Raw genomic sequence first — 25,457 nt, 5'->3', positions numbered from 1 at the left:
TCAAGCGTTCGGTTGAGGGGAAAATCCATTTTATTTTCTTAATGAGTTTATCTTATTAATTCAGAAAAAACTCACAAAACTAATTTAGAAAAAGAGGTTCGGGGAAAAAAATCTGATAAAAAGAAATTCACAAAATAGAAACAGAAATTCAGAAGAGAGAGAAAGAAAGAGGAGAGAGATAGAGAGATAGAGAGAGAAAACACAAAGTTTGAAAAAAAAGTTTGGGGCATATTTTGACTAAAACAACCTTACATTTTGGGGGAAAAGAATTCAAATGAATCTGGCAAATATTATTTACACTAATAAAACCCTCCTTGTTTCCTGTTTAGTTTTGGAATTACAGAACCAGGAGAAAACCACTGAAAAATCTTACTCCAATCAAAAATTGTCATTTCTTCCAAAATTTGAAAATCAGAATCAACTCGTTTTATTTATGTGAAAACTTTCTTATTTGTGTCTTTATATGTGTTTGTATGTGTCATAATTGATTAATAGCGTTTGTATTCAGCTGAAATGTTGTATTTTTCATATTTTGTAGTCCTTTTTAAAATAAAAGTATTCTGACTGACAATTTGTCAAAATACAAACATGCATATATTATTGTAAAACGTGATTTTCTGCAACACGTTTTCATTTGTGTATTTATTAAATTATTACTTTGTGGTTTGCCATATGGTATCTAAAACGTTTTGTTCATGGAAATGTGAGCGTCCAGACAAATAAGTTATTATTTATTATTTTATTCTGCATTTAGTAATATTAGACTGAAACTGCCAAAGGCTAAAAAGAAATTAATAAAACAAATAACAAAAATATTTCTATTTTTAATTTAAAAATTCATTTACACAGATAGTTATCGCACCAGCTTTCTAAATTAGCCTAACTTTAAAACTATTCTACTCTTCTGCACGATTTGATGCAAATGTAAAATATTTTAAAGGAATTTTGGTGGATGTAGAATTTTTGTTTATTTATTTTAAAATAGAGAGAGAGAGACAGAGAGAGAGAGAGAGAGAGAGTCAGAGTCGGTTCTTTTGGGACCTTTGTATGGTCGTAATATTTTGTCCTTTCAGGACCTGTTACCATCTTGGCTTATAAATACGTGACGTCACCGTTGACCGTCACATCTTTGTCAGTGAACAAAATGGCGACTTACTGTCTGACTGCGGCCCGGCTTCAGGTCAGAGACAAAATAACAACATGACTTTATTTTAAACACATTTACGTGCAAGGGAAAAAATGTCACCGGCTAGTGCTGTTTTCTGACCCATTGTGCGGTAAGCCTAATACGTTTAGTGCCGCTGCATCTTTTTAAAAAAAAGCTCACATAATGTCAGATTTTATATATTTTTAGCTGTTTTAATTATAATTAATAATTGTAGTCACATTTTAATGTTAATAATATTTGGTCAGGTCCATTAAAAATGTGGAGTTTTGTGTTCGGCGGCAAGGTCAGAACGTTACACGAAGTACGGAAGCTCGTTCAGGCCATAATAATGATAATAATAATAATATAATGTTCTTTAACCCCACGACGTCATTATGCTGCAGCGTTTACTCTCACATTCAGATGTCTTGTTTTATCGGACATTCTGTAGTGATTTAACATATTCTTAAAGTTTTATCCATATTTTCTGCTGCATGATATGATGAAAAAAATCATATTACGATTTATAGTGGTGAATAATTTGTGATTTGCAGTTAACAGTATGTTATTCAAGTAGTGTGCGTATGGAAGCACATTCTTCAGCTGTCCAGCAGGTGGCAGCGTAGCACTTGTTTCTTTTTTATTTTTATGTGTACTCCAGAATAATGATGGAAACGCTGGTGTTGCAGAGGTCTTGGGAGTTTTCAGGGTTTACCATCACTAATTTTCAGAACTTCACATATAGAATCGCATTCCACAGCATCTTTCTGCAACACTTTTTCCTTAACATGAAAATAACTTCATAGTGACGTATGTCACCGTGTGTAAACATGATTCATTTATTTATTTAAATCACAGCATTTTATGATTATATTATTGTGCAGGCTTATATTGTGATTCTGATGTGGTTAGTAGTGCAGCCCTAAATCTGGTATATTTGGAAGGTGGAAACTTGATCTGAACCATACTGGAATTCTGATTCTGCCCAGGACTTCTGGAAGAGTGCAAAGATGTTCCAGGACTCCTGAAGAATTGTTCCAATTTCCAGACTTTTGCAGTCATGAGAATTTTCAGGATTTTTTTTCTGAATTCCAGATTCTTTAGGATGATTTAGACAAAGTATTCCTGACTTTTTTTCAAGCGTCTGCTTGGCTGCCGGAATCATGCTTAAAATGGGTCTAATTTTGCCTAAAACCCAGGAGCTCCTACTGCAGGCCAGACCCTTGGTCGACATTCTGAATTTTTCAGGATGTCTCATTCCAAGCCTGCTTTTTGTGCACTTGAGATAAATTAAACACTTAAGCATTTTAGAGAAAGTGACATTCAAAGTTGCTAAGCAGCGGAAATATCAGCTTATAGCTGCAGATTCCAGAAGCACACAGTGCCTTTCCAGAAGTGGCATCCCGTGCTGGAAGTACACATACTTCATATTTGGTTCAACTCTCCATATTTTGAGGAATGTATTATATATTTATTGTTGTAATAAATGTTTATATTTGTGCTGCTGTTTTCCTCACCAGGTGGTGCTGGGTTGTGGCGCAGGGCGACTGCACATATCGGCAGCTTTCAGTGCCAAGGCCAAAGTGTCTATGAGCCGCTTTGAGCCCACTTCATATGTCAACTATGACAAGCTTCAATCAAACATTGAGATTGTGCGAAAAAGGTTTGCAACTTCTAAAAGACACATTCAGTGTCTGAATGAAACGCTTAAAAAAAAAAAAACCTTTCTGACTCTTCTACAACATAAAATTAATAAAACATAGTTTTATTTTACCTGCTCAGACTCAACCGACCGCTCACCCTGTCAGAGAAGATTGTGTACGGCCACCTCGATGACCCGCACAATCAAGAGATCGATCGCAGCCGCACCTACCTGCGGCTCCGCCCTGACCGAGTGGCCATGCAAGACGCCACGGCGCAGATGGCAATGCTCCAGTTTATCAGCAGCGGCCTGCCGAAGGTGGCTGTGCCGTCCACCATCCACTGCGACCACCTGATCGAGGCCCAGATTGGAGGTGCAAAGGATCTAGCCAGGGCAAAGGTCAGAGGTCATGTTTGTTTTTGACAAACGTCTCTTAGTTTATGTTTCCCACTGAACCTTAAAATGAGCTGTAATTTTGTTATAGGAAGTTAATCAAGAAGTCTACAACTTTCTATCCAGTGCTGGTGCAAAATATGGAGTTGGCTTTTGGAAACCCGGCTCTGGAATCATCCATCAGGTTTGACTGCATGCAGTTTGCACCGGCAGCATGAAAATACAAGTAGTCTTTGTTATAGTCGCCGTGACTTCAGATTTTCTCCACAGATCATTTTGGAGAACTACGCTTACCCTGGAGTGATGCTCATCGGCACAGACTCCCACACTCCCAACGGTGGCGGGCTCGGTGCCGTCTGTATTGGAGTTGGAGGTGCCGATGCTGTCGACGTCATGGCGGGGATTCCTTGGGAGCTGAAGTGTCCGAAGGTTGGCGGCCACAACACATTACTCACCTTTAACTCACCCGTCTTCCTCTGAAAATAAAAACTTTAATTTAGGAGCAATCAAATAAAACAAAAGGAGTTTCCTGTGAGCTGCATAATTTCCATCCTGTCACTTTGCCAATTTGTTTTTTAATTTTTAAAATCTCCTAAATCTCTTTCTTAATCACAAAGCTCTTCATTGTTGTTGTGAAAGGTGATTGGGGTGCGGCTGACGGGCAGCCTGTCCGGCTGGACGTCCCCTAAAGATGTCATCTTGAAGGTGGCTGGCATCCTCACAGTGAAGGGAGGGACTGGAGCCATCGTCGAGTACCACGGACCAGGAGTCGACTCTATCTCATGTACTGGTTAGTTTATATGTTCATATTGAACATCTTGAGTTTACCGATTATGCACATATTTTTACTCCTTTAGACAACGATCCATAAGACTAATGCCATCTGCATTCACGAGTGGTGCGCGGTGCACCATATGATGATTTTCTGAAAAACTCTGATTCTTTTTTTTTTTTTTTGGTTCAGACAATCCTTGGAATACTGTCTGGTCATGTACGTTGAACTTTCTGATTGAATCCCTGTGTGTTCCCAAGTACAACAACAAATTCCGTTTTTTCCACAGTGTTCGATGCATTACAGAAAATCTGTATTTTGCCTAAAAAGATTCTTTTGGAGGCTGCATACAGGCAAGAAAAATCTCACTGTCCTTGAATCATTCTAAGTGCTGCCCCCCCCCCCCAAAAAAACACCAACACACACACACACACACACAAAGTCCCAAAATGCCATTTTGCACACTTCTCAATTTATTACTGAAAGCCTGCTCAGTAACTTTTTATATAAATCCCATGAATCAGTGCCAACGTACACAGATATTTTCATTGACCTTAAATCATTCTAAAGGTGCCCACAGCCCCACAGAAGGGTAAAACAAGTGACGCTGATTTTCTGAAAAATTATTCAATGAATTTTTTTCTGAAATTTTGGACAGACACTCCATGTGCAACTGTCTGGACGTGGTAAGTTTGAGTTTCAGATTGGGTCCCCTCGGGGCCCCCAGAAGGATAAACAATTTCAGGCGAATACATACAGATGATTTACTTTATGCCACTTTCCTCATATTTGGCCAAAATCCCTCTCTTTATCCAAAGGACTTCAGGGTCTCGACTTAAAAAAAAAAAAAAAAAAAATTGCTGACTGATTCATTGACTATAAAAATTCTCTGTACGAGTTCTGACTTTGTAATCGTTTGTTTCAGCCTAAATGTGTGGACACATTATTATGTTTGCTGCTGCAGGAATGGCCACCATTTGCAACATGGGAGCGGAAATTGGCGCCACAACCTCAGTGTTTCCCTACAACCATCGCATGAGGACCTACCTGGAGAAGACGGGACGTGGAGGCATGTTCATTACAATCTCTGTCAATGCAGTCAAAAACTAAAAACTACATCTCAGAACTCTGATCAGAAATGAAAACATGATCCTGCCCCTGCAGAGATCGCTGCCCTGGCTGAAAAGTACTCAGACTTACTGGTACCAGACACAGGCTGCGAGTACGACCAGGTCATCGATCTCAATTTGGATGAGGTTAGTTTCCTTCCAGATTACATTGTAGCCTTTGTAATGTTTTAGTCACTCGATAAACGTGAAAAACGAGGAGACACAGCGTCTTGTTAACCAGACAGGAACTACTCTGGACTACTTGTTTTAATTAATTTGTTGTTTTATGGGGTATTCTATTGTTTTATATAGTTGTGATATGTTATACTTTCATTGTGAAGCACTGTGATTTTTATCTGTGAAAAGTGCAATATAAATCAAATTTACTTACTAACTTGTGCAGTAGGATGATGCTTTAGTATGTTCAGAGGTATAACCTGGAGAAACACTTGTCAAAGTTGATGAAATCTCTACCTCACCGGTTGACCAGTTACCACTGCACCCCCCCCTCCCCCAAATGACCCTTAACTGGAATAAGTATTTGTGTCATTTGACGCTAACGTGTCTGTCACAAGGATTCACACAGTAATGCTTGCTAAATGTTTTTTTTTTGTGTGTGTGTGTGTGTGTCTAGCTGAAGCCTCACATTAACGGACCGTTCACCCCTGACCTGGCTCACCCGGTGTCTGAGGTCGGTGCTGTGGCTGAGAAGAACGGCTGGCCGCTGGAGGTTAAAGTTGGTAAGTACCCACCTCGGTCTCCATGCACATCTTCAGATGAGAATGACGAGCACTGGTGTCCACTTTAATCCTCTGTAGGGATGCACTGATGCTGATACCAGTATCGGCCCGATCCTGTATGTATTTACTTGTAATCATAAAACTGCTCCGATACTAGACACCTGATACCCCTTTACGGCAGTGTGATGTCAACCTCTCGATTGTTTGTATTGTGGGTCTATCACAGCATTAAAACCCCCGTGTGAGGTGGCAGTCGCGGTTTGACGGAACTGCCCACAAAGGGTTTGATGCTGTTTTCTGCATCTCAGCTCTGACTCAGTTAAAAACAGCTATTGTCTCTTCTCTCAAAGCGTGGTCTTCTTTTGCATCTCTCGCTGATGTAAAACATAAAATCTACAAGTTGTCCTTTAGATGTTGTTCCAGCTAAGGTGCTGAAGGAGGTTTTTAATACTGTTGGAGCGGGTCTCCTAACTTTTATCAATGCTTGTCTTAGATCAGGGTCTGTTCCAGCTGCTTTTAAACATGCTGTGGTTCTACCTCTTCTTAAAAAACCTCACCTGGACTCATCAGTTTTATCCAATTTTAGACCTGTGTCTCATCTGCCATTTCTATCTAAGGTTTTAGAAAAGGTTGTCTTTTTACAGTTACAATCATTTTTAAAAGACAATCTCATCCTTGAAAAATTCCAATCTGGGTTTAGATTGCGACACAGCACTGAGTCAGCGCTTTTAAAAGTTCATAATGACATCACTTTGTCGGTGGATGCAGGGAATCCTGCTGTGCTGGTTCTGTTGGACCTCACAGCAGCCTTTGATACTGTGGATCACACAGTACTTGTTTCCCGGTTGGAACATTTTATTGGCATTCATGGTACTGCACTTAAGTGGTTTAGATCATATTTGGCTGAAAGGAGCTTTTCTGTCATGATTGGGGACATATCCTCATCAACTGCTCCTCTGTGCTGTGGAGTGCCGCAGGGATCTGTCTTTAGGCCGATTCTGTTTTCTTTGTACAGTCTGCCATTGGGGTCAATTATAACCCAGCACAACCTGTCCTTTCATTGTTATGCAGATGATCTGCAAATCTATCTGCCTGTGAGGACTAATGGGAGTGATGCTTTGTCATCACTGTTGGGGAAAGTGTAATGCACGGACCCACAACAGGGGGCGCAAATGAACGGTCAATAGATAATCCAATAAATACAATTTATTGCAGCAAAAGTGCACAACAGGTCAAATACTGTTTTTAGACAGTCAATCACAAGATACGAGTGACGTGTGGGCAGGCCCGAGGGTAGGAGACGCCTATCCAGAGAAGAGGCGGGGCCCACCAGGTTCTGCCGCCAATGAAGACCTGCAGTATACTGAAGCCGCCAAGTCCCGAGTCCCCAGGTGGCCTCTGCTTCCAGCTGTCAGATCCGGTACTGCTGGCAGGAACAAAAACAGGTTAAGGGTGGGTGTGTGGACACCCAGTAAGCAGTCAGCAAAATAAGTTCTCACTGTAGTAGGGTGGGAAAACACCTCCACCACCTACACAGGAAACACAGTTCGGGAAGAGCCTGAAAAGTACTACTTAGCCGGTTTGGAGTGAGGGGTGAAGACGTCACTCCTCCATTAACCACAAACCCAGCTCCCAGCTGGCAGTAGTAGACAGGAACTCCTACAACACTCAGAAAAGAGAGAACTTGTGCATACGGCACAGTCAGAAACGGGTGAGAGGTTACCTGAGAGGTAAGCTGATATCTCGGCAGAGATGTGGTGTCTCCTCCAGTCTTTTATGGGATGGGATGGTGATGAGATGATTTCTGACAGCTGTTAGTCCTGGCTCCTGGGTGGTGACTGCGCCCTCTGGTGCCTGAAACCCGACAACAGGCAGGGCGCCCTCTGGCGTTGGCCAGCAGTACCTCCTCTTCGGGTGGCCCACACAACAATCACTATTTAATTGTATTCGTGATGTAAAGCAGTGGCTGTCCCAAAACTTCCTTTACCTGAATGATGGTAAAACTGAGATCATGGTGTTTGAGCACTGGCATACCAAATGTGGTAACACCAAATTTTGGTGCTTTGGCTAACTATGTAAAACCAGCTGTCAAGAATTTGGGAGTGATATTTGACAGCTGTTTGAGGTTTGATCAACAGATAAATTGTGTTGTCAAACCTAGTTTTTTCCAACTTCGCCTTTTGGCTAAAATAAAGCACTTTCTCAGTAGACGTTATCTTGAGACAGCCATTCATGCTTTCATCAGCTCCAGACTTGATTATTGTAATGCACTTTATTCGGGCATTAATCAGTCGTCTCTTGCACGTCTCCAGTTGGTGCAGAATGCTGCTGCTCATCTTTTGACAAACACTTTTAGACGTGAGTATATTACGCCCGTCCTGTACTCACTCCACTGGCTTCCAGTTCGTTTTAGAATTGATTTTAAAATTTTAATGTTTGTTTTTAAAGCTATTCATGGCCTTGCACCTTCCTACTTGTCTGAAATTTTAACTTTGCGCACCTACAGTAGGACATTAAGGGCGTCTGGCCAGCTTTACTTAGATGTTCCAAGGTCAAGATATAAACGCTGGGGTGATCATGCTTTCTCGGTAGCTGGCCCGAGACTGTGGAATGAGCTACCTCTTGAGTTACGTACTATTCCTGACCTAGCACTTTTTAAATCTAAGTTAAAGACTTATTTATTTAAACTGGCTTTTAACACTTAGTGGGGAGGTGACATGTTCTGTTATTTTTAATGTTCTTTTTTATGTGTTGTTTTAAAATTTTATTTTATATGCGTTTTATTTTTGTAAATTTGTGTTTTTAATGTTAAGCACTTTGGACACCAGTCGGTGCTGTAAAGCGCTTTATAAATAAATGCTGATTGATAAAAACAGCTGATCCGCATGCATTAACAATGCTTTTTTTTTTCTTCACCCAAATGCGCCTAAAGTCTCGTTCTGAGGATGACATGACGTACAAAAATGCTGAAAAACGTAAAAAAAAAATAAAAAAATTCCTACCTCTCCATCTGGTGGTGCTTTTTCCATAAATACATTGTCAGTTCTTCCTGCTCAGAGTCCATTCTGGGGCGAATTCCCCCCCCCCCACACACACACACCCAGATTAGATTAAAGGTCCACTTTTGAAGACAGTTTTTCATACTACTACTAATACTATAATAATAATAATTTTAACAATTAAAATGTTAATAAAAAATTTAAAGGTTAGAAATAATTTAATAGTTACATTTATAAACAATGTAGATTATAAATTGTAAGTTTTACAGTTACAGTGCTGTCAGCATTTAGATATGAAGTCAAGAAAGATGTCTTTATTTGATCTTTTTTTTTTTTTTATAAAACTAGTATTTATGTTTAGTGAAGTCAAGAAAGGGTGACTATAAAGTGAGTATTGGCAAAACGGGTTATGATTTTGATGTTGAGGTGGTGGAGGGGGTGTTGTCAACAGCTGCTGAAAGTAACTAATAAAGTAGCTAAAATCTAACTTAGTTACTTTTAAAATCGAAAGTAACTAATAAAGTAGCTAAAATCTACCTTAGTTACTTTTAAAATCGAGTCATCAGTAAAGTAAGTTACTTTTTCAAGGAGTAATTAGTAATTGGATTACTTTTTCAAAGTAACTGTGGCAACACTGATGCTCACAGATATAAAGTAAGTGATGGACAGTTTCAGTTCAGTTATTGGTGTGGTATACTTTGTAGTGCTGAAGTCCACAGGTTACATTTCAGTGAGATGTCTGGCAACGTCATGTTAGTTAAGAAACACACGGTTAATGTTAAAGCACAATTTATTGTAGTCAAAAAGTGAAGTTACATGATTTAAGTATTCATATCAGTACTTGGTATCGACGAGTATCCAAATGTAAGTACTCGTACTTGTACTCAGTCTGGGAAAAAGTGGTATCGGTGCATCCCTAATCCTCTGCGTTTCCTTCTAGGTCTGATTGGCAGCTGCACCAACTCGAGCTACGAGGACATGGGTCGGGCTGCGTCGGTGGCCAAGCAGGCTTTGGATAAAGGCCTAAAGTGCAAATCTCAGTTCACCGTCACTCCCGGCTCGGAACAGATTCGTGCCACCATCGAGCGGGACGAATATGTGAGTGTTGCAGAAAAATAAGCGTGGATGGAATCCTGAAACTAATGTGTTGTCATTTGTAAAGCTGTACTCACACCTGCCCGGGTTTTGGAGCAGGTTTTCCCCGGTAGCGCCTCGGCATGGCCCGTGAATGGGGCGAGGGGGGGTGGTGGTGGTGGGGTCTGGATGCAGCACAAGTCAGGAAAAGTTGGTTAACCTTCTATTGGCTAATGGTGGCTCAGTGTAGGCTTAGTATAACTTGGTGTGGCGTCCATTTTTCACACCAAGCACTGCAAGAATTCCACCTAACCATCTCTAGACGAGTACGCGTTTACCCGGATTTGTACCAGGCTCGCACCGGCCCATCCCGAGTTGAGTTTGTGCTGAACCAAGTTGGAAAATGACCTCTTCCGACTCATCTCGGGCTGTTCTGAGTGGTGTTCCTGCTCAGGTAACCTTACTGCCAAACAGCCCGGTGAGAGCTGCTGTGGCAATTCAACCTTCAACCGACTGTCTTACGGTCTCCCTGCGACCGTGAGGCCGTTGGAGTCCGCAGACATTTTTAAGTCAAGACTTAAAACCTATTTTTATTCTCTTTCTTATGAATAGTTTTTATTTTTTTATCTGTAATAGTTTTTATTTTTTTTATCTGTTTTATTCTATTACTTCTGTTTTTAATTATGTATTTGAATTTTTGTTTTATTTTTATTCATTTAAAATTTTGTATTGAACTGTTTTGTGTGAGGCACCTTGAGACGGTTTTTGTTGTGATTTGGTGCTTTATAAGTTGATTGAATTGAAATTGAAGCTTTATTTATTTATTTTTTTCTGTAGTCAAAGATTCTTGGCGATGTTGGAGGTGTGGTCCTGGCCAACGCGTGTGGACCCTGCATCGGGCAGTGGGACAGGTCAGTGTCACCACGCATTGCGTAGGTCACTGTGCTGTGTGAGATCTCATCCGTTTGCATTTCTCTTCAGGCGTGATGTGAAAAAGGGGGAGAAGAACACAATCGTCACGTCCTTCAACAGAAACTTCACTGCCAGGAACGACGCCAACCCTGCCACACACGCGTTTGTTACCTCCCCAGAGGTAAACGCACTCACTGACTCTAAACTATTACAAACGAACACGTTACGACACCGCTTCCCTGCCTCTTCCTCAGATTGTCACCGCACTGGCTATTGCCGGCACGCTAAGATTTAACCCAGAGACCGACTACCTCACTGGCCCCAGCGGTGAAAAGTTTAAACTGCAGCCCCCTAGTGGTGACGAACTGCCTTCTAGAGACTTTGATCCTGGTCAGGACACCTACCAGCACCCGCCTGATGATGGCAGCAGCCTTAAAGTGGACGTCAGCCCTCAGAGCAACCGGCTGCAGCTCCTGGAGCCCTTCGATAAGTGGAGCGGAAACGATCTGGAGAACATGCAGGTCCTCATTAAGGTCAGTGGGGTGTGGCACTTTGAGAAAACAAGTGCAGAAATCAACTTTTCTTTCCACAATAGTGTTCATGGAGTCAAAATTAATTATTTTAGCTCATCTGGATGAAATTGTTGTTCACATTTTGAGGAAAATGCTAACTGTTTGTGATGAAAATGGTCAAATTCACCCCAAAATGCTTCTTCTCCTTCTGTTCTTGATGAATTTTGAGTCTGATCATTTTGATTGATTATCACAATTTTTCATATACACTCAACAAAAATATAAACACAACACTTTTGGTTTTGCTCCCATTTTGTATGAGATGAACTCAAAGATCTAAAACTTTTTCCACATACACAATATCACCATTTCCCTCAAATATTGTTCACAAACCAGTCTAAATCTGTGATAGTGAGCAGTTCTCCTTTACTGAGATAATCCATCCCACCTTACAGGTGTGCCATATCAAGATGCTGATTAAACACCATGATTAGTGCACAGGTGTGCCTTAGACTGCCCACAATAAAAGGCCACTCTGAAAGGTGCAGTTTTGTTTTATTGGGGGGGGATACCAGTCAGTATCTGGTGTGACCACCATTTGCCTCATGCAGTGCAACACATCTCCTTCACATAGAGTTGATCAGGTTGTCAATTGTGGCCTGTGGAATGTTGGTCCACTTCTCTTCAATGGCTGTGCGAAGTTGCTGGATATTGGCAGGAACTGGTACACGCTGTTGTATACGCCGGTCCAGAGCATCCCAAACATGCTCAATGGGTGACATGTCAAGTGAGTATGCCGGCCATGCAAGAACTGGGACATTTTCAGCTTCCAAGAATTGTGTACAGATCCTTGCAACATGGGGCCGTGCATTATCCTGCTGCAACATGAGGTGATGTTCTTGGATGTATGGCACAACAATGGGCCTCAGGATCTCGTCACGGTATCTCTGTGCATTCAAAATGCCATCAATAAAATGCACCTGTGTTCTTCATCCATAACAGACGCCTGCTCATACCATAACCCCACCGCCACCATGGGCCACTTGATCCACAACACTGACATCAGAAAACCGCTCACCCACACGACGCCACACACGCTGTCTGCCATCTGCCATGGACAGTGTGAACCGGGATTCATCCGTGAAGAGAACACCTCTCCAACGTGCCAAACGCCAGCGAATGTGAGCATTTGCCCACATAAGTCGGTTACAACGACGAACTGGAGTCAGGTCGAGACCCCGATGAGGACGACAAGCATGCAGATGAGCTTCCCTGAGACGGTTTCTGACAGTTTGTGCAGAAATTCTTTGGTTATGCAAACCGATTGTTTCAGCAGCTGTCAGAGTGGCTGGTCTCAGACGATCTTGGTGGTAAACATGCTGGATGTGGAGGTCCTGGGCTGGTGTGGTTACACGTGGTCTGCGGTTGTGAGGCTGGTTGGATGTACTGCCAAATTCTCTGAAACGCCTTTGGAGACGGCTTATGGTAGAGAAATGAACATTCAATACACGAGCAACAGCTCTGGTTGACATTCCTGCTGTCAGCATGCCAATTGCACGCTCACTCAAATCTTGCGACATCTGTGGCATTGTGCTGTGTGATAAAACTGCACCTTTCAGAGTGGCCTTTTATTGTGGACAGTCTAAGGCACACCTGTGCACTAATCATGGTGTCTAATCAGCATCTTGGTATGGCACACCTGTGAGGTGGGATGGATTATCTCAGCAAAGGAGAAGTGCTCACTATCACAGATTTAGACTGGTTTGTGAACAATATTTGAGGGAAATGGTGATATTGTGTATGTGGAAAAAGTTTTAGATCTTTGAGTTCATCTCATACAAAATGGGAGCAAAACCAAAAATGTTGCGTTTATATTTTTGTTGTGTGTATATATATATATATATATATATATATATATATATATACATACACTCTTTGTAGTGAAAACAGTACTGTTCCCCCAAAATGCTTCTTCTCCTTCACTTTGATACATTTTAAATCTGATTTTGTTTAATTCATCCAAGCATATGAATTTAAAATTTTGGTGAAAAATACAGAAATTTCATGGTGAAATCTTTGAATTTCATCCAAATTAAGGGCATGTTGCTGGAAAAAAAAATTCACCAAAATAATAATCATTCAAGAAAATTTACACATTGTAAAGAATTTGGAAGAGAACCTCAACTACCAGTAAACATACTGGCAGCGGTGTGTAAATTACTGTCCTCTCATACAGTTTACAGACTTTTACCTGCTGCTTCAGGTTTCACTCAAAAGTGTTTTTACACAGTATCGTAAATGCTAACATTCACAGCTGTTTACGTAAAGAATTTTATTTAGTTTGTCATAATTTTCTTCAACTGCATGGTGTGGTGAAACGGTTTGGAAAATAAAACCAGATGAGCTCCACGTCACCGTCTCACTCTCGACTCATCAGGTGAAAGGCAAATGCACCACAGACCACATCAGCGCCGCTGGACCGTGGCTGAAGTTCCGTGGCCACCTGGACAACATCTCCAACAACATGCTGATCGGAGCAGTTAACAGCGAGAATGATGAAGTCAACAAGGTCAAGAACCACCTGACGGGGGAGTACGGAGGAGTCCCTGACGTGGCCCGTCACTACAAGGTGAGGACCACAGAGGGAAATGGTTCTCCTAACATTCGTAGTTTGGTGTTGATAATCTGGATTCTCCATTACATCTTATAGATGACGGGAAGGAGGAAGCGCATGCGCAAGGTTTGATGTTTATGGTGCATTTGATGGGAACTGGAAATTAATTGTGTCAAACTAAGTAAACACATAACTGTATCAAACATCAGTATTGATCCAGTAGACTTTTGTCTGTGTTGGTCTTCCCTCTCCAGCAAAGATCCAGCAAAGTCCTTTGTGTGAAATCTATACTACATTGACGAGTTGTGCTCATTGCCTTTTTCCGCTTCATTCTGATGTAACAGTTTGGCACTTTCAGTCGGAATTGATGGTATACCTCTTTTTAAGTCCTTAAGACTGACCGAGTTTGCTGTTCGAGGTTTGGAAAAGTTCCTTATATTATCTATAAACTGAAAACAAAAAGTGTGTCACACTGTCTCGCTGCTGTATTTTAACCCATGTGGTGGAAAATGATGAATTGTTTCTGGAGAAAGTGAATATTGACGTAATACTATGAAACCTTTATTTGAAAAAAATACACACACTAGAGAATAAAATTATAACAGTGCAGAAGAACATTGTTCTTATGAATTGAATGATTAAAAAAAAAAATCAAATGGGACTTCACCATTAAGACTAAGCTGCTCCTTGGTGTTACTGAATATATTCCCCCTCTCTACATTCTCTCAATCTTCTTGTGTTCAGGCAAATAACGTGTCGTGGGTTGTGGTGGGAGACGATAACTACGGCGAGGGCTCCAGCCGAGAGCACGCAGCCTTAGAGCCCAGGCACCTGGGAGGCAGGGCCATCATCGTCAAGAGCTTCGCCAGAATCCACGGTACTGCGCTAGTTTTAAGATTCACCATATGAAGCGATATTATGACAAACATGTATTTGGAGTAGTTTTAAAGGTTGTCTTTATGTCCAGTCAGGAATCTCAAACCACTGAATATCTCTTCCTTATTCTCAGAAACTAACTTGAAGAAACAGGGTCTGCTTCCGCTGACCTTCAGCAATCCATCAGACTATGACAAGATCCGTCCTGACGACAAGATCTCAATCAAAGGACTTAAAAACTTCACTCCAGGAAAGGTGAGGGGACATGTTGGCCGGGGAAAAAGCTCAATGCTTCACTTTTCAGCTGGCTAGTGAGATGTGGAGATTACATTTCTGGCATCACAGCAGAGGAGACTCGTACCGACCCGTAAAACTGAGTCCTTGCTCAGGGATTGAAATGCGCCTACCCTAAATAAAACGATTTTTAAAAATGTGTTGACTGGGGACTTCCGGTGGTGCGCAACGCGGTATGGCCGCATAAAAGTGATCTCTGGCATTAGCCTCATATTTTCCCCGACTCGAGAGCAGCATTTTAGGTCAAACTACTAAATTCTATGATAGGAATGAGTGGGGACAAAAATAAGAAGGGAAGATACGGTCGACGGAACATTCCCGATGGTAAAATGGAGAACGAAGTCACGGCTGGCGCGGAAGGTTCGCTAACAGCGGGACAAGATGGCGAACGAGGCGAGGGCCTGGATGTAATCCGCGGCGCTGTGGGTGATGTTTTTGCGACTGAAATGGCCGTTCTCCGAGCCGAATTGAAAAACGACTTTAAGGAATTCCACACAGAATTTCGAGAGGACATAATCAATCAATCAATTTTATTTATATAGCGCCAAATCACAACAAACAGTTGCCCCAAGGCGCTTTATATTGTAAGGCAAGGCCATACAATAATTACGTAAAAACCCCAATGGTCAAAACGACCCCCTGTGAGCAAGCACTTGGCGACAGTGGGAAGGAAAAACTCCCTTTTAACAGGACGAAACCTCCAGCAGAACCAGGCTCAGGGAGGGGCAGTCTTCTGCTGGGACTGGTTGGGGCTGAGGGAGAGAACCAGGAAAAAGACATGCTGTGGAGGGGAGCAGAGATCAATCACTAATGATTAAATGCAGAGTGGTGCATACAGAGCAAAAAGAGAAAGAAACACTCAGTGCATCATGGGAACCCCCCAGCAGTCTAAGTCTATAGCAGCATAACTAAGGGATGGTTCAGGGTCACCTGATCCAGCCCTAACTATAAGCTTTAGCAAAAAGGAAAGTTTTAAGCCTAATCTTAAAAGTAGAGAGGGTGTCTGTCTCCCTGATCCGAATTGGGAGCTGGTTCCAGAGGAGAGGAGCCTGAAAGCTGAAGGCTCTGCCTCCCATTCTACTCTTACAAACCCTAGGAACTACAAGTAAGCCTGCAGTCTGAGAGCGAAGCGCTCTATTGGGGTGATATGGTACTATGAGGTCCCTAAGATAAGATGGGACCTGATTATTCAAAACCTTATAAGTAAGAAGAAGAATTTTAAATTCTATTCTAGAATTAACAGGAAGCCAATGAAGAGAGGCCAATATGGGTGAGATATGCTCTCTCCTTCTAGTCCCCATTAGTACTCTAGCTGCAGCATTTTGAATTAACTGAAGGCTTTTCAGGGAACTTTTAGGACAAACTGATAATAATGAATTACAATAGTCCAGCCTAGAGGAAATAAATGCATGAATTATTTTTTCAGCATCACTCTGAGACAAGACCTTTCATCTTTCAAGACATAAAGAAACAGATGGTCGATTTTACAAAAGAAATAAATCAAAAACTACGAGACACCGCAGACCAAGTGTGGACCAGGTGACTGAGCGAGTAAAGCAGGTAGAGGACACCATTGCGGATTCGGAACTCTGGGACATCGGAGTCAAAAACACCCTCATACAACTACTAGAAAATCAGCGGATCTTGCAGGACAAGGTGGATGATTTGGAGGGGTGTGCGAGGCGGAAAAACATCAGGATGTACGGCGTCCCTGAAGACTTAGAGGGCACGTCCATTGCTCCCTTTGTTGAAAATTTTATTAAGTGAGCTGGGCGCTGACATCGGCCTGGACCGAGCCCTCTGCACTGAACGTGCTTATCGTGCATCAGGACCGAAACCACCTGCAAGCGCACCCCCACGCTCAATAATAGTCCGCTTCCTTCGGTTCTCCGACAAAGAAAAGATCCTACACGCAGCTTGGAAAAAAGGGGTAAAGGTGCAAAACAAGCAGGTCTATTTCGACCATGACTACGCGCCAGAAGTGCAGAAAAAGAGACGCGAGTATATCCCCGTCAAGAAAACCCTGAAAGGGAATGGAATTCGCTTCCAGACACCGTTAAGTAAGATGCGAAAGGTGGATATAGTGTATTGGCAGGAAACACATCTCTCTAAGATAGAGCATGAGAAACTAAAGAAAATGGGCTTTACACATACATACTATTCGTCTCACAAAAGTGGCAAAAAGAGGGGAGTAGCTATTCTTGTTTCAAATAAAATAAAGTTTGAATTCGTGGCTGACATAAGTGATGAGGAGGGTAGATTTGTTTTGGTGAAAGGTAAAATAGACCAAAAAGATGTGACATTATTAAACATTTATGCGCCCTCAGGGAGTAAAATACAACCCCTGGCAAAAATTATGGAATCACCGGAGGATGTTCATTCAGTTGTTTAATTTTGTAGAAAAAAAGCAGATCACAGACATGACACAAAACTAAAGTCATTTCAAATGGCAACTTTCTGGCTTTAAGAAACACTATAAGAAATCAAGAAAAAAAGATTGTGGCAGTCAGTAACGGTTACTTTTTTAGACCAAGCAGAGGAAAAAAATATGGAATCACTCAATTCTGAGGAAAAAATTATGGAATCACCCTGTAAATTTTCATCCCCAAAACTAACACCTGCATCATATCAGATCTGCTCGTTAGTCTGCATCTAAAAAGGAGTGATCACACCTTGGAGAGCTGTTGCATCAAGTGGACTGACATGAATCATGGCTCCAACACGAGAGATGTCAATTGAAACAAAGGAGAGGATTATCAAACTCTTAAAAGAGGGTAAATCATCACGCAATGTTGCAAAAGATGTTGGTTGTTCACAGTCAGCTGTGTCTAAACTCTGGACCAAATACAAACATGGGAAGGTTGTTAAAGGCAAACATACTGGTAGACCAAGGAAGACATCAAAGCATCAAGACAGAAAACTTAAAGCAATATGTCTCAAAAATCGAAAAATGCACAACAAAACAAATGAGGAACGAATGGGAGGAAACTGGAGTCAACGTCTGTGACCCAACTGTAAGAAACCGCCTAAAGGAAATGGGATTTACATACAGAAAAGCTAAAAAAAAGCCATCATTAACACCTAAACAGAAAAAAAACAAGGTTACAATGGGCTAAGGAAAAGCAATCGTGGATGACTGGATGAAAGTCATATTCAGTGATGAATCTCAAATCTGCATTGGGCAAGGTGATGATGCTGGAACTTTTGTTTGGTGCCGTTCCAATGAGATTTATAAAGATGACTGCCTGAAGAGAACATGTAAATTTCCACAGTCATTGATGATATGGGGCTGCATGTCAGGTAAAGGCACTGGGGAGATGGCTGTCATTACATCATCAATAAATGCACACGTTTACGTTGATATTTTGGACATTTGAAAGGATGTTTGGGGAAGATGAAATCATTTTTCAAGATGATAATGCATCTTGCCATAGAGCAAAAACTGTGAAAACATTCCTTGCAAAAAGACACATAGGGTCAATGTCATGGCATAGGGTCAATGTCAACGAGCAGATCTGATTTGATGCAGGTGTTAGTTTGGGGGATGAAAATTTACAGGGTGATTCCATAATTTATTCCTCAGAATTGAGTGATTCCATATTTTTTTCCTCTGCTTGGTCTAAAAAAGTAACCGTTACTGACTGCCACAATCTTTTTTTCTTGATTTCTTATAGTGTTTCTTAAAGCCAGAAAGTTGCCATTTGAAATGACTTTAGTTTTGTGTCATGCCTGTGATCTGCTTTTTTTCTACAAAATTAAACAACTGAATGAACATCGTCCGAGGCCGGTGATTCCATAATTTTTGCCAGGGGTTGTAGAATTTTTTAAAAAGGTGTTTAATTTAATTTCCACAGAAACTCAGGGACCCCTTATTTGCGCAGGAGATTTCAGTTTATTGTTAAACCCTCAAATGGACACAAATAACACTGGCCGAAGAAACACAACTGTTGAGAAGCATGTAAAAAGAATCTTACGGGACTTGGGGCTGATTGATGTGTGGCGATTATTTCACAAGTCAACATCAGGATTTACTTTTTACTCCGCTCGACATGGGGTGTATTCAAGGATAGATTATTGTTTCATGTATAATAGGGATATAAACAGGATAAGGGATTGTAGAATAGGTCAAAGAGATATCTCTGACCACTCAGGAGTTTACGTAACATTACATTTAGATGGGAGACAGAGAAACACTCTGTGGAGATTAAATACTAGTATGCTGGACGATCCCAGGTTCATAAAAGATATGATAACAGAGCTTGAGCAGTACTTAGAGGACAATAATAATGGGGAAACAAATCCAAGCATTGTGTGGGACGCAGCTAAAGCTGTCCTTAGAGGAAAGATAATAGCCAAGGCAGCCATGATGAAGAGGAAAAAGGCACAAGAATTGCTACAGCTACAAAATAGACTAAAAATCTTAGAGCATTTCCATCTGACTAATAAGGATACTACAGTGACACATCAAATCAGACAAATAAAACAGGAAATAGATAGGATTTTGGGTGAAGAGGTAGAGAAAAATATTCAATTTATGAAACAAAAATACTATGAAATAGGACCAAAAGCAACTAAACTCTTAGCATGGCGGATCCAAAAACAGAAAGCTGAAAATACTATTTACAAAATTAGAGACCCGACAAATAATAAATTAGTAACTGACCTAGAAAAAATTCATAACGCTTTTGAAACCTACTATAGATCTTTATATAGACTATCTAAGTATGTTGATGAAAGTATAATAGCAGATTTTTTAAACTCGTTAGACCTCCCATCAATTGGTTCAGATGCAAATAATAGATTAACTTCATTAATAACCCATGAGGAAATAGATAAGGCTATATCAGCTCTTAATTCAAACAAATCACCAGGCACTGATGGGTTCCCTCCTGAATGGTATAAAACTTTGAGGGGAAGCATTATACCTCTATTACAAACTAGTTTTAATTATGTCCTCAAGGGCGGAATGGTACCTCCCTCTTGGAAGGAGGCCTTTATATCCGTGATATCAAAACAGGGAAAGGACAAAACCGACTGCAAATCTTATAGGCCAATAAGCGTATTGAACTCTGACTACAAATTATATACAACTATACTAGTACGGAGAATGGACACTATAATGCCCTCTTTGATTGATGAGGACCAAACGGGTTTTTTGAAAAATAGGCAAACCCATGACAATATTAGGAGAGCGTTGCATATTATTGAACAGATCAATAAGGGGAAACTCAGTGCAGTTATTCTTAGTTTAGATGCAGAAAAAGCATATGATTCGGTATATTGGGATTTTCTTTACTTAGTAATGAAGAGATTTGGTTTCTGCCAGGAATTCATAAATTGTATCCAAGCCCTTTATTCATCACCTACTGCCAGAATTAAAATCAACGGTAGTCTTTCCAACTCTATAGTACTGGAGCGGGGCTGTAGACAAGGGTGTCCGGCCAGTCCAAACCTTTTTAACTTGTTCATTGAACCTATAGCCCAGGCAATTCGTCAGGAGTCAGCAGTGAAGGGTATCCTAATTGGCGAGGAGGAGTACAAAGTGAGTTTATACGCAGATGATGTCCTTATCACAATCACAGATCCTGCCTTGGGCCTACCGGTGTTGATGAAGATGCTAGAGACATATGGATCATACTCAGGATATACACTCAATGTAAATAAAACACAAGTTATGTCATTTAATTTTTCCCCAGAGCAGTCTCCCCTGTCTAAATACAATTTTAATTGGAATTCGACTAGCATAAAATATTTGGGAGTAAATTTACCAAAAGACTTGTCCCGAATATTTGAAATGAATTATAGACATACAAACAAAGAGATATACAACGAACTCAGTGCCTGGAGCCTGCTCCCCCTTGATTTCAGCAACAGAATACAGATTATTAAGATGAATATTCTCCCAAAACTATTGTACTTGTTTCTTGCTTTACCTATTTCCATACCTGAGAAACAATTCCGGGACTGGAATAAACACATCTCGAGATTTATTTGGTTCAATAAAAGACCAAGGGTTAGGTTTTGTACATTACAGTTGCCAAGGGAGAGAGGGGGGGTTGGCTCTGCCCTCTTTGAGGGATTATTATATATCTGCACAGGTGAAATATTTGGTTTGTTGGTGTAATCCATCCTATAGTGCACGATGGAAAACAATTGAGGTGACTCTGTCAAGAATACCAATTCAGTCCAGATTGGGGTTTGTAACTCATGAAAAGGAATTCTTCTCAACAACTAGCCAATGGATCACCTTGGCACTAAAGGTGTGGGAGGAGCTGGTTAAGAAACTACAGCTTCAGGAAGAGATAAAAGTCCTAAGATGGCCAGCATATGACCCAGAGTTTTTACCCGCCGCCCAGGATAGTAGATTCAAACAGTGGGTGTGGCGGGGATTGACTGCTACATGCACGTTTATTAAAAAGTCTGGACCAATTCCCTTTGACACTTTGTGCGAGATTGGTGGCCTTAATAGACAAGATTTTTTTTTTAGATATTTGCAACTCCGTGATTATATTGTTAAAAAAAAACAAGCAATTGCACTGTCAGGGACTTCTCAGTTGTTAATGTTTTTACTAATGCTTATAACCTTGGAAGTAACAAAGCTCTAATAAGTAAGCTATACCAGGGCCTAATTAAATTTAAAGGGAACTCCACAGATTATATAAAACAAAAATGGGAGAAGGAAATCAATATTGATATAACAGAGAACATGTGGATAAAGAGTTGGGAAACACAATTCACAACAACAAACTCGAACACCTGGCGGGACTTTTGTTGGAAAAACATCATCCGCTTCTTTATAACACCCAGACAAAAGGCTAAATTCTGTACTACCCCTGCTGTGTGCTGGAGAGGCTGTGGGGAGGTCATGGCAGATCACGGACATATATTCTGGTCTTGTCCATTCATACAACTTTTTTGGACGGAAGTAACAAAAATATGCTCCAAAACTCTGGGCTTTAATGTGGACAGTTCATTTGTATCCATGTACTTGGGATGTTTCCCTGATGAGTGGGCCACAGACAACATCTATCTTTTGAAAATCCTCTTGGCATCAGCCAAGAAAGCTATTACAAAATGTTGGTTGACTAAAGACCCGCCCACTATAAGCCTTTTCATCTCCATAGTAGAGAGCATTAAGATGATGGAAGCTATGACTTATACCCTGCGGCTACAAGGCGACTTGGGAAAGAGACGCTGGAGAAAATGGCTGGACTTTAAAAGGAGTTGTGACAGGAAAATGAATGTATAAAATCTGTAATCTCTGTATGGTTTGACATGTTGATCTCCTTTGACCTCACAATGTTGCATTTGTTATATGTTCAAAATACTTACAAATAAAAAGTAAAAAAAAAATGTGTTGACTAAGAAGTGACAGTCATTACAATTATTTCTTGTTTGAATGCAAAGTAAAAACTAATCAGTCCTGATCAGTATGAACACCTTAAACAACCCGTAAAGGCTGTTTAAATGGTGCTGTTGTCATACCACCAGTAGGGGGCAGTAAATATCTACCTCAAATTTTAGAGCATGGAATTTCAAAATTTGGTGACCATTAATCTGTCAGTGTTCCCACTTCCAAAACTCTGTTATTGGTTTGTAAAGCCTTGCTCTCCATTCCACGGATTTGCATCCCGGAAACTCACATTTTGAAACCTTGTCCTTGGACAACCTTCGAGGGTCAGTGAAGGTGTACGTGTAGATATTCCGTCATTGTGCTTTCGTCTTGTTTAAACCTTTTTAACCCCCTGATATGAAATATGGGGGGCTATAACGAGCGCCATGTCTGTCCGCCTTTGCTTGTTAGCGCGATATCTCAAGAACCAGTTGACCAATTTCATTCATATTTAGCGTAAGGGTATACTTCTCCCGGCGCCTATGAAATGTAATGTTACATTTTGTTGTGGTTATGAACAATGAAGGGTTTTGTTTAGTGATCGTACACGTCCTCCTCTTCCTCCCACCAGCCTCTGACCGCCACGGTGAAGCACGGTGACGGCAGCCAGGAGACCCTGGAATTGAACCACAGCTTCAACGAAACTCAGATCCAATGGTTCCAGGCAGGCTCCGCCCTCAACAGGATGAAGGAGATGCAGCACTGAGGAAGTGGGAGGAGATAAAAGCAGGATGGGAGGGAATGTGGAGAAGAAGGGTGGGTGAGGAGTTAGGGTTTGGAGCGGCGATGTCGATGTGCCTCTGTAGATGACTTCAGTCTGATTTAATGGTGCTGATGGAGCTGCTGCACATTAACTATAAAAAATAAAATAAAACAGAACAACTCACAACTGATTATATTCAGATTGCATTTATGAAAGTGGGTTCCAAGGTGAACCTTAAATTGTGTTGCAGCTGCTCGTTACATTTACACCACAGAGGTTCTGTTGCAGTCAGTGAATGAGACCATCAGTTTAACATCAATAACTCAAAAACAATAAATGCCATCATCTTATAACTCATCACGTTAAAGGGACATATAATGAGGATAAACTGGTTAGGTGTGGGTTAACTTTGATGTGCCAGATTCCTACAAAAAGGAACTTTGTTTTTGCTTTTGTAATATCCCATAGACCTGTCCGTCACCTGCTGGATGGATGATGTAAATTGGGAGCAGGTGTGATTCATTTGTAAACAACAGGTTGAATTCCTGAGTATCGGGTAAATGTTTCCAGCCCACCTTTAAAGATGTGGTTCAATCGCTGAAGACTGATTTTTATCTGTAGCTTTCTTTTTTAATTCGGTCTCTCTTTTGACTCCATACAGCAGTTATGTTCACTTTGTGTGTTTGAATATTCAAACAAACCTGCAGTCTGGTGCAAGAAGACAAAATGTGATGCGGTTTGGACACAAAGATTGAAGTGATGCGCTGCTGTGTTTTTTTGTTTTGTTTTTTTTTTTGCAGCCGCTACAGTAACCTGGAGTCTGAACTTGTTTCATAGCCCATGCGTGCACTGGAGCCCGTCCCAGCAGTGCAGGAGGTTGGTTCCCGTCTCAACACATTGTCACATCACGGACGCATTAACCATTATTGAAGTAATTCTGCTTATGTTTGTGGTGTGTGACAAAAATGGCACAAGACATCTTTAAAAAAATTATATTTAAGATGAGCGAAGTAGCAAGTACAAATAATCAATAAAAAAACTGTCAAAGGGTTTGGAGTACTGAGTGTCTGGTGTTTCTGATGATCTGTGGGTGTAATTTATTGAAACGTTAAGTATTTTGGCCTCGTGATCCACAATGTGCACACAGACTTGCCCTGTATCTAATTACATGTACATTTTAGTGTTATTTTTTTTTTCATTTGTTCCTGATTTTCTTATGTTACACATATCAAAGAACTGTAAAATAAATGTTCACAGGCCTCATTTATTTACATGATTGATTTAATTTATTTATTAAAATTCAGTGCACATCCATAAAGAAAATGCATTTAAAAACAATACATGGTTGACACAAAATGCATGTAAATACATCTGCCATAATTTACTTTATATGCTGTATTTTAAGGAAAATGTGCTGAGACCTGACCCCACATCGAAGTGGGGAAACGGTGAAAGGTTTGGATTTGGTGACTCCTAGTGGTGAGGTTGCAGTTTGCATTTTGCCATCACTGGTCATTGTTTACCTTTATCTTAAATTAATTTGTATGTGTGTGTGTGTGTGTATATATATATATATATATTCTCACAACAATGAGGGTTCTTAAATGTCAACCTGTAGTAGCAACCCGTAGATGGCGTACAGTGGAGTGACCACTGATTCATCAACTTCCTTCGGTCTTCCAGCTGCTCTGCAAAATGAAAACACAGTAAGTTTGGCCCTTTTGGGCTACTGTATCAATATGGCAGCCTTTTTGAAGGGCCCTGCTTCCATGTAGATAAGGCCTCATTATAAGCTTACGCAAATTAATTGTTCCAGGTAATTAAAGTTCTATTTGTACATTGCATCTCATTGGTCAGTACAAGTCATATGATTATTAGGCTACATACATGTATTTGCTATTGATATGTAGATTCCTAAACTACATTGCGGAAGCAGCTACAACATGTCCTCAACCACAACTGCTAACATCGCTGCACTATGTACGAATGATTTTGAATTCTATATTTCTTCTAATTATCACTGTTAAATCCTACAAACTTTAGCTTTAAAATCCATGGATGTGAATAGTAGTGATGATTTTGATCAGGACTTTTTACCCGAGGCCAAAATATGACCATCGGGTATTGCGAAGCTGGCTGTCTCTGTGCTCAGCATAACTCCAGTCCTATTACTGCTAGTGTCTTCAAATTCACAGGGAACATTCTTGGGACACAGACCTTAGAGGCCTGTGGCCAAGGCCTTTGTAATACTTGATGGCCATATTTTGGCCTTGGTTT

At 40.8% G+C, this 25,457-nt stretch overlaps 1 protein-coding gene across 1 annotated transcript; it reads left to right on the top strand.

Moving 5' to 3' along the window:
* Positions 1–1,099: 1,099 nt before the first annotated feature.
* Positions 1,100–23,211, top strand: aco2 (aconitase 2, mitochondrial). The gene is made up of 17 exons (XM_034193728.1): positions 1,100–1,180; positions 2,668–2,810; positions 2,930–3,188; positions 3,274–3,366; positions 3,453–3,611; positions 3,822–3,972; positions 4,919–5,023; positions 5,119–5,210; positions 5,698–5,803; positions 9,743–9,900; positions 10,714–10,787; positions 10,858–10,969; positions 11,043–11,321; positions 13,738–13,929; positions 14,659–14,791; positions 14,924–15,045; positions 23,049–23,211. Exons 1-17 carry the CDS (start codon positions 1,145–1,147, stop codon positions 23,181–23,183), a joined length of 2,349 nt encoding a protein of 782 aa, XP_034049619.1. The 5' UTR covers positions 1,100–1,144; the 3' UTR covers positions 23,184–23,211.
* Positions 23,212–25,457: the final 2,246 nt, after the last annotated feature.

This window comes from Thalassophryne amazonica, chromosome 18, assembly GCF_902500255.1.
Source record: "Thalassophryne amazonica chromosome 18, fThaAma1.1, whole genome shotgun sequence".
In the NCBI taxonomy this organism is placed as follows: Eukaryota; Metazoa; Chordata; class Actinopteri; order Batrachoidiformes; family Batrachoididae; genus Thalassophryne; species Thalassophryne amazonica.
This window is presented reverse-complemented; position numbering and strand designations above follow the sequence as displayed.

Coding starts and splice junctions, on each gene's coding strand:
- aco2 (XM_034193728.1), top strand. CDS start 1,145: ATGGCGACTTACTGTCTGACTGCGGCCCGGCTTCAG. Junction 3,367..3,452: donor GCTCTGGAATCATCCATCAG/GTTTGACTGCAT, acceptor TTTTCTCCACAG/ATCATTTTGGAGAACTACGC. Junction 13,930..14,658: donor ACGTGGCCCGTCACTACAAG/GTGAGGACCACA, acceptor TCTTGTGTTCAG/GCAAATAACGTGTCGTGGGT.